Source organism: Lissotriton helveticus, chromosome 4_1, assembly GCF_964261635.1.
Source record: "Lissotriton helveticus chromosome 4_1, aLisHel1.1, whole genome shotgun sequence".
Taxonomy (NCBI): domain Eukaryota; kingdom Metazoa; phylum Chordata; class Amphibia; order Caudata; family Salamandridae; genus Lissotriton; species Lissotriton helveticus.
Window position 1 is genome coordinate 82,347,404 of NC_136063.1, and position 13,607 is coordinate 82,361,010.

At 44.6% G+C, this 13,607-nt stretch overlaps 1 protein-coding gene across 1 annotated transcript in view; it reads left to right on the forward strand.

Moving 5' to 3' along the window:
- LOC144828373 (uncharacterized) overlaps nucleotides 1-13,607 on the forward strand; it is a 319,027-nt gene that overhangs the window by 63,210 nt on the left and 242,210 nt on the right. The window contains 2 exon segments of the mRNA XM_078686485.1: nucleotides 1,065-2,224; nucleotides 2,226-3,411. Coding sequence (XP_078542611.1) covers nucleotides 2,117-2,224; nucleotides 2,226-3,411 — 1,294 coding nt within the window. The 5' untranslated portion in view covers nucleotides 1,065-2,116.

Below are 13,607 nucleotides of genomic sequence, written 5' to 3' on the forward strand. Positions count from 1 at the left end.
TCCCGGACCCTTTATCACACCTCTTACCCCAACCCCTATTCCCATTAACAGCGTGATGTGATGGTGGGGGGAACACCTTCAGGAGAAGATTGCTGATGGGTGTGAGTTGGCTTCCTATGGGCTGTAGCTTACTTTGCAAGGCAGGGAAGGCTCTTGTGGTCCTGGATTCTTTTCTGGTGAGAGAAGGATGTTGTCTATCCTTCTTCACAGTAGCAGGCATAGACTTTCCTGGATCCCACATTTGCTCTGTGAGGTAGGGCTTCCTGTGTTGGGATCATAAATAATTTTTGGCTTTGTACTCCTATGTATGCCTGCGTGATTTATGATTAACTGAGGTGTGTCTTATACTAGTTGCGGGTTACTAAATATAGAATATATTCCTCAAGACCGTTGTCTGTGTCTATTCTCTGCTGGTTGATTTGTGCTTCCTTACCCAGTTAGAGTCAATAAGTACAAGAGGAGAAAGATTCTACTGCAAAATCTCTACATGAATTTTTGAAATGGCATGTCACCTCCTCACTTCGCTACTTTATGGGAGATAAGTAACTTGTCTTAGGACATTGTAGGTCTGAAATGTTATGAAACCTCTCCTTAAATAAGAAATACTTCTAATTTGCGAAGAGACTTAATCCAATATTAATTGCATATGGGAAGTTTACTTCACAAAGTCAATAAGATCCTAAGGCAGATCCAGTGGCGCTTCCAGGGATCTGGTATTTGGAGTCTGAGTCAGTGGAGGGACTGTTCACACACTTTACCAGTCCTAGAAGTTACTGGTCAATCTTGGAAGTACTGGTGCTGTAGCTGGGCCAACAACCAGTAAAGTGTCATGGTTGGGGGACACAATTGTTTTCAAAAGTGAACTGTCTGATCAGTTCTTACTGTGACATTAAATCATGATGTCTTCAGTATAGCTCTGTTGCTTTTCTCCTCTCTCTTTCTCTGCCGTTCCCTTCAAAATAACTCCTTCCTCATCCTGTTTCGCTGTCTTTTATAGTCCCTTTGATGAAAACTGCTACCTGATTTCATTCCCACCCTCATGGAGATTTATTTCTCATTTACAGAATCAAAGAACCTGAAGAAGATACCTGCAGCACCCCGGCAACAGAAAAGCCCTTGGCAGCATCACCAGATGATCAATCGAATAAGTGTGTAGAGTCTGAGAAAACTCTCAGCTGGAGGTTGGACCTGGATACAGACCCTACGATATACGTTTGGGGAGAAACACAGGCCTTGTGTGTGAAAAGGCTCATGCAGAGCTTATCTCTATGGACGGTTTAAAAGATGCACACCAGAAATCATCTCTTTGAGTATACAGAGTGTGAAACCCTTTGCTCTGAATTTGTACCTCAGATAGTTACCTCAGATGTTCTCATGTCGTGAGAAAACAAAAACTAGTGCATAATGGGAGAAAAGCTTCACTCAGCACTCCCACAATTGTAATTCTAATGCGAAATTAGAGCAGTTAATCTGAATATCCTGAGGATAAACCATACCAGTGGAAGGAGTGGGAGAAAAGCGTGACCCACCAGAACATTTCTGTTGAAATATCAGAGCAAGCTTACTGGGGAGAAAATCTAGCTCTATATGGAATGTGGAGAAACCTGCACGGAGGGTTCGTCGCTGCACAGGCATTAGATAGTTCCTTCTGAGGATAGGTCATACCAGTGTACGGAATGTGGCAAAAGCTCAACGCAACCAAAGAAGCTGTTGGGAGACCAGAGAGCCCATAAAGGTGATGAACGCTACAATTGTAAAGAAAGTGGGAAAGTTTCACTGAGAATGGCACACTAGTGAACCAATATGTGCTGGTGAGAAACCCTTTCAGTGTAATGAATGTGGGAAACCTTCACTGAGAAGAATTCACTGTTTTCATATAGCCCATACTAGTTAGAAACCATGTGACTGAACAGAAAGTGGAAAAATATTAATTGATTAGGGCACACTGGTGAAGCATAAGATAATGTATACTGCTGAGGAACCCTATCAGTGTACCGAATGTGAGAGAATCTTCATTTGGAATAGCATACAGTACATTCATCAGAGTACCCATGCTGGTTAGAAACCCTATCACTGTACAGAGTGTAGGAATTGCTTCAATGAGAACGGCACACCGATGATGCATCAGACAACCCATTCCACCGATAAACTCTATCACTGTACAGAATGTGAGAAATGCTTTGCTGCAAAGTGCAAACTGTTAGTACATCAGAGACTTCATAATGGGGAGAACACCCTATCAGTATACAGAATGTGGGGAAAGCTCCATCAAGGCATACAGTTTGTTAAAACACCAGAGAGTCCAAACTAGAGAGAAATTCTTCCACTGCACAGAATGTGGGAAAAGCTTTACTGTGAAAGATAGTTTGTTGATGCATCAGAGAATCCACACCGGTGAGAAACCCTATCAGTGTTCAGAATGCGGAAAAAGCTTTACTGTGAAGGGTACGCTGGTGAAGCATCAGAGAATCCATACTGGTGAGAAACCCTATCATTGCTTAGAATGTGGCAATAGGTTCACTCAGAAGATCACCCTGTTGAAGCATCAGAGAATCCACACCGGTGAGAAACCCTATCCGTGCACAGAATGCAGGAAAAGCTTTACTGAGAAAGGTACGCTGTTGAGCCATCAGAGAATTCATACTGGTGAGAAACCCTATCAGTGTACAGAATGCGTGAAAAGTTTTACTGGGAAGCGTACACTGTTAATTCATCAGAGAATCCATACTGGTGAGAAACTTTATCATTGCACAGAATGTGGAAAAAGCTTTACTGCGAAAAGCCATTTGTTGTTACATCAGAGATTCCACACTGGTGAGAAACCCTATCATTGCATAGAATGTGGAAAAAGGTTCACTCATCAGAGCTCACTGTTGAATCATCAGAGAATCCATACTGGTGAGAAACCCTATCACTGCACAGAATGTGGTAAAAGCTTCAGTTTGACGAGCAGCCTGGTGGGGCATCAGAGAATTCATACTGGTGAGAAACCATTTCATTGTAAAGAATGCGGTAAAACCTTTACTGTGAAATGCACACTGTTGAAGCATCAGAGAATCCATACTGGTGAGAAACCCTATCACTGTATAGAATGCGGGAAAAGCTTTATTTCGAAGTGCAAACTGTTGAATCATCAGAGAATCCATACGGGTGAGAAACCCCATCGGTGTACAGAATGTGGGAAAAGCTTTCTTGAGAAGCGCACACTGTTGAATCATCAGAGAATCCATACTGGTGAGAAACCCTATCATTGTACAGAATGCGGGAAAAGCTTTACTGTGAAATGCACATTGTTGTCGCATCAGAGAATCCACACTGGTGAGAAACCCTATCATTGCACAGAATGTGGAAAAAGATTCACTCAGCAGAGCTCACTGTTGAAGCATCAGAGAATCCATACTGGTGAGAAACCCTGAATGCGGGAAAAGCTTTACTGTGAAGGGTACGCTTGTTGTTGCATCAAGGAATCCACACTGGTGAGAAACCATATTGGTGTGCTGAATGTGGGAGAGGCTTCACTATGAAGAAAGCTATCTTAAGACATCAAATAGCCCACACTGGTGGGAAACACTATCAGTGCACAGAATGTGGGGAAAGCTTCGCCGATAAATCAGTTTATGCATCATGAAATCCATACTGATGATAAACATTTTCATTGTTTTGAATCTAGGAAAAGCTTCACTCCGATACCCTCATTAAAGGCATTTCACTGTGGCAAACATGAAAAAAGCGACGCATAGAATGCAGATATTGTAAGATAATCAGAGGATCCGTTCATTGTAGAAAACTGATAGCCTAGAATGTGGAATACTAGTGAAGCAAGGGGACTTGAATTATATCGGCATTTGGGAGATAGAATGGATACAAAAGTGAATCCAGTAGACAAATAACGGTACCAGTAGGTGGTGGCTGCTCCTGCAATACCGCTGAGCGCTGGGGGGCAGACTGCGAGGCACGCTAGTAATGATTTAAGATTGCTGTGTTCTCTTCTGCTTTCTCACTTTCACTCCACCGCTATCTGCCTGTTTTTGAATCATATTATTTGCGCTTTTAAAAGCGACTGCTGGACTTTTTAAAATCGCTACTCCTCACTAATTTTTTATTCTTTTTTACTTACTTGCTGTGAGGTGTGCTCCCCCTGCCACGGTCCATCGCGGCTGCATTGCCGATTGTGTGGAGGGCAGGGCGCCATCTTTGGTCAGTCCCTGAGCCCGGCAGGACCGTAGGCTGTGGTCTAGCTGGAGGCGGGGCTAAGCTACATATTGCACATGTCACCGCGAATGCACAGCGGACGCGCGCAGCGGGCGTGCTAAAGGCAAGCCCGCCTGCGCCCGTTCGGGGCCAGAGGCAGGAAACTCTGCCCATTTAATTTCCTACGCAGCCCCGTTATTAATTAGTCTTTATAATCATTGGCCTCTCAGCCCCACCGCGCAAACTCAACTCGGCTCACTGGGTTTTCTTTGTCCCAGGTCCGATTTTCAGGAATTCACATCTCCCCTATCAGCGGCCCTGACCCCTCCTGCCCCGCTTGGCCCTCGCGACTCTCTACCCCCCCCCCCCCCCCCCCCCCAGCTAATAGAGTAACTAGCTCTATCTTTTCTGTCAGCTACTTAAACACCCACTCCCTGGTTAAACACCATTTAGAGATCTTCCATTTATTGGACTCCGAGAAACCCGACATACTCCTAGTGACGGAAACCTGGCTCAATGAGGAGTCAACCCCATACATTCTGGCAGCGGTGCCCCCGGGCTATTACATCCTCCAGACCAATAGATCTTCTGGTAAGCCAGGTGGGGGGTCGCAGCCATTGTTAGACACTCTATCAGGTTTTCATCCCTAGAGGTTGTCACTATACCATCAGTCGACTGCCTCATCTTAAGACTTCAATCTTCCTTGTCCTCTCTTATCTGTGTTCTTGTTTATCGTCCCCCCCCACCCCCCCAACACATGCCTGGCTTCCCGTCACTGTTCGGCGATATGCTCTCCCAACTGGTGATCAACAACTCAAAAGTGCTGATCGGCGATTTTAATTACTGGCCCTCGGATGCTAGGGAGAGCACTTGCTCTTCTGCCTTCACGGATCTCTTAGCGGGCATGAATTGCACTCAACATATCCAGTCGGCAACGCACATTAAAGGCCACGTCTTAGACCAGGTCTGGACGTCCAATCTGGAGATCTCCCAACCCCTTATTTTTCCCTGTCCGTGGTCTGACCACTCTATTATTACGTTTTCCCTGACTTTTCGCCCCCACACTAGTCAAACACCTACGGGGAATTTCTTGGCCAGGAACTGGAACAGGGCTGACCTCAATGAATTTTGTTCCTTACTTAGCGCCTCCTCCCCCGCCGAACATGACTCCCTAAACACTCAGGCTACCAGTATGAGGCACTGGCTTGAATCGGCCAGCAATATTGTGGCGCCACTCAGACGTCTTAAATTAAAGCGCCCCCATGATGCCCAGAGATGGTTCTCTGATGAGTTAAAAACAAAAAAACTTACACTCAGGCCGGCCGAACGTAGCTGGAGGCGTAATTATGCCCCAGAGAATAAATTGTTATTCCTGGCCCAGCATAAAGATTATAAGCAATCTATTCTCCAGGCAAAAACCCTGTATTTCTCTAAGAGGATTACTGACTCCGCCACCAAGGCAAAAGATATTTTTTCTATAGTGGAAGAGCTCACACCCCGATAGAGTGACTATTAAACCCCCCCCCCCTCTCAAGCACTTTCGACTCTCTTAACTCTTTTTTTGTGGAAAAAATTGCGAAAATTAAAAATATTATTCCTCTTCGCACCCCATCTTCTACTTCCATATTCCCCACTACATCTGCCACCAGAAACCCTCACACAGTGGCCCAGATACCCCTGATATCTGAGGAGGAATTCTTTGTCCTGTTAAAAAAGGTGGGTTCTGGCTCTCCCACAGACTGCTGCCCTCCCCATATTTTACGGGAGGCTTTTACTATCTGTCCCAACCCCCCCCCCCCCCCCCCCCCCCGGCACTTCTTAACAATTCCCTTCGGCTTGGCCTGGTCCCTGACTCCTTCAAAACAGCCGAAGTGGTACCCATCTTGAAAAAGCCTAATGCGGACCCCTCCTTAATGAGCAACTTTCATCCTATTTCTCTGCTCCCCTACCTTAGTAAAGTCCTGGAGGTCCATGTCACTAACTTTTTGAGTTTGTTTATCGAACATGCCCAGTTCCTCGACCCGCAACAGGCTGGCTTTAGGCCAGCCCATTAGACTGAGTCAGTTATCCTTTCAGTAATGGAGGAGCTGAGGAGAGGAGCGGACCTTGGGATCAGCCAGGCCTTGGTGCTCATGGATTTGTCAGCTGCCTTCGACACGGTCGACCATGATATTTTGGTCGGCCGTGTCGGAGACGCTGGCATCCGGGGGCCGGCCCTTGAGTGGATCCACTCCTTCCTAAGCAACCGGCCATCAGGCTGTTCGCCTTTCCAACTACTCAGCGGATAAAGTTAAGCTGACATGTGGCGTCCCCCAGGGCTCCTCCCTTTCTCCCCTCCTTTTTAACCTATATCTGACTCCCCTCATCCGGTCTTTACGGGGTAGCAATGTCATTGCTTTTAACTATGCTGATGACATCCAGGTAGTCTTTGACATTGACTCCTCCGACCAATCAATTTATAATTTTCAGTCTACCTTGTGTCTTATTGGTAACTGGATGAAGGACAATCACTTAAAACGTAACCCTGACAAGACCGAGCTGGTCTTGGTCGGAGGTACCTCCAATCCCTGGAACTCTAACTGCTGGCCTTCCAGCTTTGGCTCCCCCCTCCCTGCCCCGTCAACTCAGCAAAAAGTTTAGGAGTCATCATTAGCAAGGACCTTTCCATGAAGCCCCAGATCAGTGCCGTGGTATCTTCTTGTTTCTTCCATCTTCGGAAGATCTGTAAGATCTCCCGATTTTCTAAGCACGGAGGCCCTGACTCTGGCTCTGTTGGCCCTTGTAGTCTCTAGGATTGATTATGCCAACTCACTTTATGTTGGCATCCCGGCGTACCAGCTAAATCGCTTACAGCTGGTACAGAATCAGGCCGCGAGACTAATCTTCCATCAGCCCAGACACCTTCATGTTCGCCCCTTGCTTAAAGCCCTCCATTGGCTTCCAGTGGCCAAACGCAGCAAATTTAAACTTGGCTGCATCATCTTTAAAACCCTGGCTTGCCTTGGCCCTGTTTTTATTTCTTCTCTTCTTCACCGCTATTTTCCTTTGCACAATCTTCGTTCTTCACACTTGGCCCTACTTATAACTCCCACTTTCAACCGCAAAAAACATGGTGGTCTCAGATTTTCTTTTCTTGCCCCTTCCTGTTGGAATGCACTACCCTTGGGGCTGAGACTCACTTCTTCTTACCCTCACTTCAGATCCCTTCTGAAAACTTTACTGTTTAGTCAAGCTTATGGATAACCACTCTTTCTTAAATTTTCTACACTGCTGAATGTTTACCCTGTGCTCACAGCGCCATAAAACCGTTGGGTGTAAGTGCGCTATAAAAGTACTTATAACATAACAAATACAATAAGAGTCCTCTCTTTCACCTTACTTACTCTATTATTTGATCATTTCTTCATATTATAAACATTGCTGCCATGTTCCACACAGGGGTACATGACTGGTAAATATAATTGTGTGCGTAAATGTTGAAAGTATAAAGGTAAATATCATCGTTGCAATGGTTTCAGACCAAGAGCTTTTCTTAAGACCAGAATACCCCATTTACTCACTTTCTAAAACAACCTCTTTATGACAACTGCCTGTGCTTTTATAAAATACTACTTGTATCATGAATTTATATGCACACATGTAGACACACACTTGTGAAAATTAATGTGCAACAAAACATCAGTTGGAACTAAAAAGGAAAATTTCAGGTTATAGCCTTAAGAGTAAGTGACTTGAGAAAATATTTATTACTAATTCTCATGAGAAAACATCATGGCGTATGAAGAACCGGAATATGTAATATGCTGTTTATTATCATTGTTTTGCTTTTTTTTGTTTTTTGAAGACATTTCTATTTCTTATGTAGGTGAAATGCTACGCTGTTTGGTTATTTGTAGTAAAAGAACAAAAGCAGTGCTTAATTATGGAGATAAGTGTGAGAGAGACTCTTTTTGCAAGCTCCCCCGTATACTTTTTGCCCTACTGTTGCTGGATTTAGTGCTGTGAAATGACTCTGTAGTGCCTGTGGAGGCTGCATTCTAGGCCTCGGTACTTGCACATCTCCGGACACTTAAAAGACCTCCACTGGCTTCCCGTCAACAAAAGAATTACTTTCCGCCTTCTCACCCACGCACACAAAGCCCTCTACAATCTAGGACCCGAATGCCTCAACACTAGACTGTCATTCTACAAACCCACCCGCCAACTAAGATCGTCCAATCAAGCCCTCGCCGCAGTCCCGCGCATCCGAAAATCCACCATGGGCGGCAGATCATTCTCATTCCTTGCTGCCAAGTCGTGGAACTCACTCCCCACTCACCTCCGCCTTACTCAAAACAACATCTCCTTCAGAAAAGAACTTAAAACATGGCTATTCGACAAATAATGATCCCCTCCCCAAGCGCCTTGAGACCCTCTGGGTGAGTAGTGCGCTATACAAATGCTCGAACTTGAACTTGTAGTCTGACCCTTAAAGGTGTATGTCTAATTGGCATATCGCCAATTGGACTACAACACTTATTGTGCCATCACGAGTGTCACAGGTGTAACATCTATCCCACACTGCCATTGCAGGCTGGGAAAGCAGCTTTAAAACTGCTAACTCAACTGTGCCATTTCAACCTGTGGCAAAGCTAAAACCTTCCTTTTTAATATTTGTAAGTCGCACCTAAGGTAGGTCTAGCAAGCCTCAAAGGCAGGGTGCATTATATTAAAGAGCAGGATATCAGTTATGTTTTACATGTCTTGACAGCGAAAACCCTGCATTGTCGTTTTCACTGCATTAGCCCCATCGGTTAGTATGGAGTTACACACTGACAACTCAGTATTGCTATCTTCCAAATGGGACTAATAAAGTTGGAACTTTATTGTTTCAAAGGAATCATTGCATTAAATCCAACTTGATGTGTAAGTCGAGTTTAATGTAACTGTTTTATAAATGGAACATTTTGAAAGGTGTCACTTGGTTGCCCAAAACTTTCCATTAACCGCGGGAGCGGGCCTTTAATATAGCCTTATAACCCGCCGTAGCGGCTATGCCGGCTATTAAAGGCCCACTACCGCGTTAAAGGCCCGAGCCGAAGGCGAGGGACTTTATCAAAGTAGCGGGACTTTAATAAACGGTATAGCCCTGCTATGAAGGGCAATAAGGCTATTAGAACATTCTGCCACTAGAGGGAAGAATGTTCTAACAAATAAACAAAGGCCTTTTGAAGTTCCGAGCTTCGAGAGGCCTTTGTAAGACATCGGACTGTTGCTCTGCGGGCCTTTACTGGCCTGTAGAAGCAGGGAGAACTCCATTGTCTCCATGGAGCTCCCAACATTCCAATGTTCTAATAGCCGGCATAGCCCACTACGGCGGGCTACAAGGCTATAATCATTTAGCTTCAGTAGAAAGTTGGGGGGGGGGGGGGTTAGGCTAAGCTGTCTTATAACATGACTGGGCTTTTTATGGTATATGGTGTGTAAACCGTGTATGCTTTTGTTGTCTAATTGTGGCACACATACTACATCTTGGAGCGCGATAACGTAAATAAATACTATAAACTTCCTTTGTGTCTCTTGTTTATCTTATTGTGGACAAGTACGAGTAAGAGAGTGAAAGGGTGTGTCCTGTTAAGACGATCCCTGAGTGGGTCGAAAGTGGCAACGTACTTGTTTCTCTGTTTCTTCCAAAGTTGATGGGCAATTGGTAGTCCTATTAGGATGGGGTTGCTCTTTTTTTAGACTGACAACCTGGTTTCTCGAGCACAGAGAGAAAAGTCATTATAAAACTGATTTTTCAAGGAGAGTGTAGCCCCAAGGTAGCCACACCTATTAGATGGGCTAGAAATCTCCACACACAGAGAGAAAGGTCCAGCCATGTTGAGTTGTTAGAATTGTGTACTATGGGATATCATGCCACATGTAAAACATTTTTTTTTTGGGTTGAGTGGAGTGTTAACTCTTCTCAAGCAACAACCACAATCCTTGTCCGGTGAACCACAAAAGGTCACCAGATTTAACTGTGCTTAATCCTCTGGTAGCGTTGCACAAAAGCAGTCAGGTTTAACTTAGATGCACTGTGGTGGGTATTTATGCAGCACACAAACCGTAATCAAGTGGAAAATGCCACACAAATAGAATACCATTCAATAAACATAATTTCTGAAATACAAATTACATTCAAGCAGCAGAACTGGAGTTATGAATTTTTAAAGTTTAAGGTGGAAAATAGCCCCAAAAAGAATTAAGTACTTACGACTGGTGTCTGGTCGCACAACACCAGGGCGATGGAGCACGGTTCAGCTACATGGAGTGGATTGGGCCCGATCTCGGCGTACCTTCAGATTTAGAACACATTTAAAGAACAAGTTGCTGAGACTTTAAAGCTCAGCGGGGTAGTGCAGCTGGTGTACTCAAAGGTGCCTTGCCCCACATCGTCGCCAGGGAGAACGGGGTGAAGATTTTTACGTTCTGACTTTGTCTATTTTTCAGAAGTTGAGATTAATGAAGCTGCAGGCTGTAACTGACAAGGGCTTCACAAGGCCGGATACCCCTTCTGAGAGGGGCAGCTGAACAGGATTTGCTGCTACGGAAAAGAATATAGCCCGAGTTACCGCAAAATCAGGCCGACTGGCGATGCACCTCGGACGGATCGGCAAGCAAGTAGCTCCTGGTCTCCAGTTAGTTCTCAGACCACGTTTTGGTGGAAAATGTTGTAAGTACCACGTTTTAGGGTTAGGCTGGTACAGCACCTTTAGCACCACTTCCAAGGATCCAGGACTTGTTGGAAACCACTTAAGGGACACGGCTCACCTTAGGCAGGGTCCAGGTGCCGGTTCAAGGTTGTTGGAGGTTGTTGTGTCCCTGTAGCTCAGAACAGGAGGCCAACCAATTAACCCTTGGAGTCTCTCTGTTTTGTCCTGTGTTCAAGCAGCAAGGCAGTGAACTGAATAGTGGGTCTGAGGGTCCAATATTTATACTTGGTTCCAGCATTTGAAGTGGGAGAGACTAGTAGGTCTTTCTACATCTGGTTCAGTAGATTTCTCCAATTCACCTGCTCTCTCTCCAAGAGGTCTAGGGTGACAAAATATTGGTGTCAAGTTATTTGTGAGTGTCAAGTTCTTTGTGAGTGTCCCTTTGAAATGTAAGTCTGCCACTCCTCTTATACTGCCAACACCTTGTCCTCCCCTTGCCTCACTGTCTGGGAGAAATACAAAAATTGCGCTCTAATGACAGTCATGTGACCCAGAACACAGGCTGTAGGCACCAAATGGCTAGGACATGAAAATGTAGTAGTTAATCACAAGGAGGGACGAGGGATCAAAATCTCCGTTTCATTCCCCGTAATAAGTTTATAGATTCATCAATAGAGAAACGGATACTGGGTACACCTTATGACCATTGGTGCAAGGAACAAAGATCAGAGTAGCCTCAAAAAACTCTATGTTATGATTGGAAGGAGGTGCGGTATATCTGGTTCATCCGCCCCACATTAGAGTTATGGCAGTTATCATTGGCTACTCCGAAGTGGTAAATTTGCCAGCCTCAACCCGAGGCGCCTCTGGTCTAGGGTGCAGCATCCAGAGAAATTGAGTGAAAAAAGTGTAAAAGTAAATTGTGCAAAAAAGGAATTAATCGTTAAAAAATGGTAAACAACCCGGAGGTTTTTTAATGAAGGTTGTTTTTACCACTCGCTTAAAAATAAGTGATACTCCTTGTGGACCAAGTTACTAGGACCAGTAGTATAATCAAAAGGCTACGTCGACATGTTTCAGCTCCTTGGGCCCGGATGGGTCTATGGAGCTTTCGTCAGGACTAACAAACATAAAAATTCGTACTTACACAATTCGTGTAGTGGTTTTTCGGCTTTAGATACACTTATTTAGGTTTATGTAATTTTAGGAAATTCTCCTTCACAATCTTGTATTCAAGAAGTGCTCTGCTACATCGGGGTGTCGCTTTTAGGATTTAGGAGCCCAGAGCCGCGTGTTGCTAGGATTCCTGCCTTGTGCTGACTCTGCCCCGGGGCATGAAAATGCCAACTTTCTAAAAGTGGTATTTTCAGAATTGTGAATTTAAATCTGACTTTAATAATGAAGAGAATTTTAAATTACAATTCTTTATAGACCAAACATGTCATGTCTACCTATTCCCAAATAAAATTCATCACTTATTTGATGTAGTACGGTAGCCCAACATTATCCTATGGGAGAGGTAGGCCTCACAGTTATGAAAAAACTATTTTAGAATTTTTCACTACCAGGACATGTAAAACAATTAAGTACATGCCCCATGTTTTAAATACAATGAACTCTGCCCTATGGTCTATTAGGGGTTGCCTTATGGATATGAGAAGTTTTCGAATGGAAGGTTTAGGCTTGGATAAAATCTTGATTTTGGCAAGCTGAATGGGCAGTTTAAAAAAGGGTTATATAAGTGAGTGGCACAATAAGTGCTGCAGTCCCACCAGTAGCATTTAATGTATAGCCACTTTACCAGGGATGTATGAGTAAATTAAATGTGCCAATTAGTGTAAGCCAGTTTTACCATGTTTTAAGGTGCAAGTACTTTAGCACTGGTAAGCAGCAAAAAAGTGCACAGTGTCCTAAGTCCAACAAAAAATAATGGAAACTGGAGGGGAGCAGGCAAAACATTTGGGGAAAAGCACACCAAAGACTGTTCTAACTTGTTTTCCGTGGCTGGAAGATGAGATCTCTACCCACACTCCTGGAGAGTTCTTATTATTAAGGCTAAAGAACCAAAATGAACAATCAGCATTGGAGTGGTCATAACCAGGACAGTGACCCACTGTAAAGTCCATTTGCTTTAGCGAGATGGACCACTTCAATAGTTTGGGATTCTTACTTCCTCATCTGCAGGAGCCATCTAAAGGGACTGTGGTCTGTCTGAACTTGGAAGTGAGTCCAAAACAGATATGATCTCAGCTTCTTCAGTACCCAGACCACAGCAAAGGCTTTTCTCTCAGTAGCACTCTGCCTTCTGGAGAATAGCCTGCTGCTTATGAAGGCTACAGGTTGGTCTAGACCCTCCTCATTTAGCTGTGTAATCACAGCCCCGTGCCTTGTTCTGAAGCATCTGTCTGCGCAATTAAATCTTTGGAGAAGTCAGTTGCTTTGAGTACAGGTGCCTTACATACAGCCTCCTTGAGGGTATCAAAGGCTTAGTGGCGAGCCTCAGTCCAGGTCTTTTTCTTGGGCTTTTTCCTAGCAGGTATCTTGCCCTTTCCCCCTAGGTGCCCCAGATACACCACAGATCCTTGCCCTATCTAGCACTTGCTGACCTTGATAGTCAGTCCAGCCTGTAGCAGAGCCTGAAGCACCTCCAGTCGGTGGAGCAGTTGATTTTCCAACTGGAGCTGAAGACAGATATGTCATCCAGGTAGGCGGCACTGAATTCCTCCATATCGGCCAGGA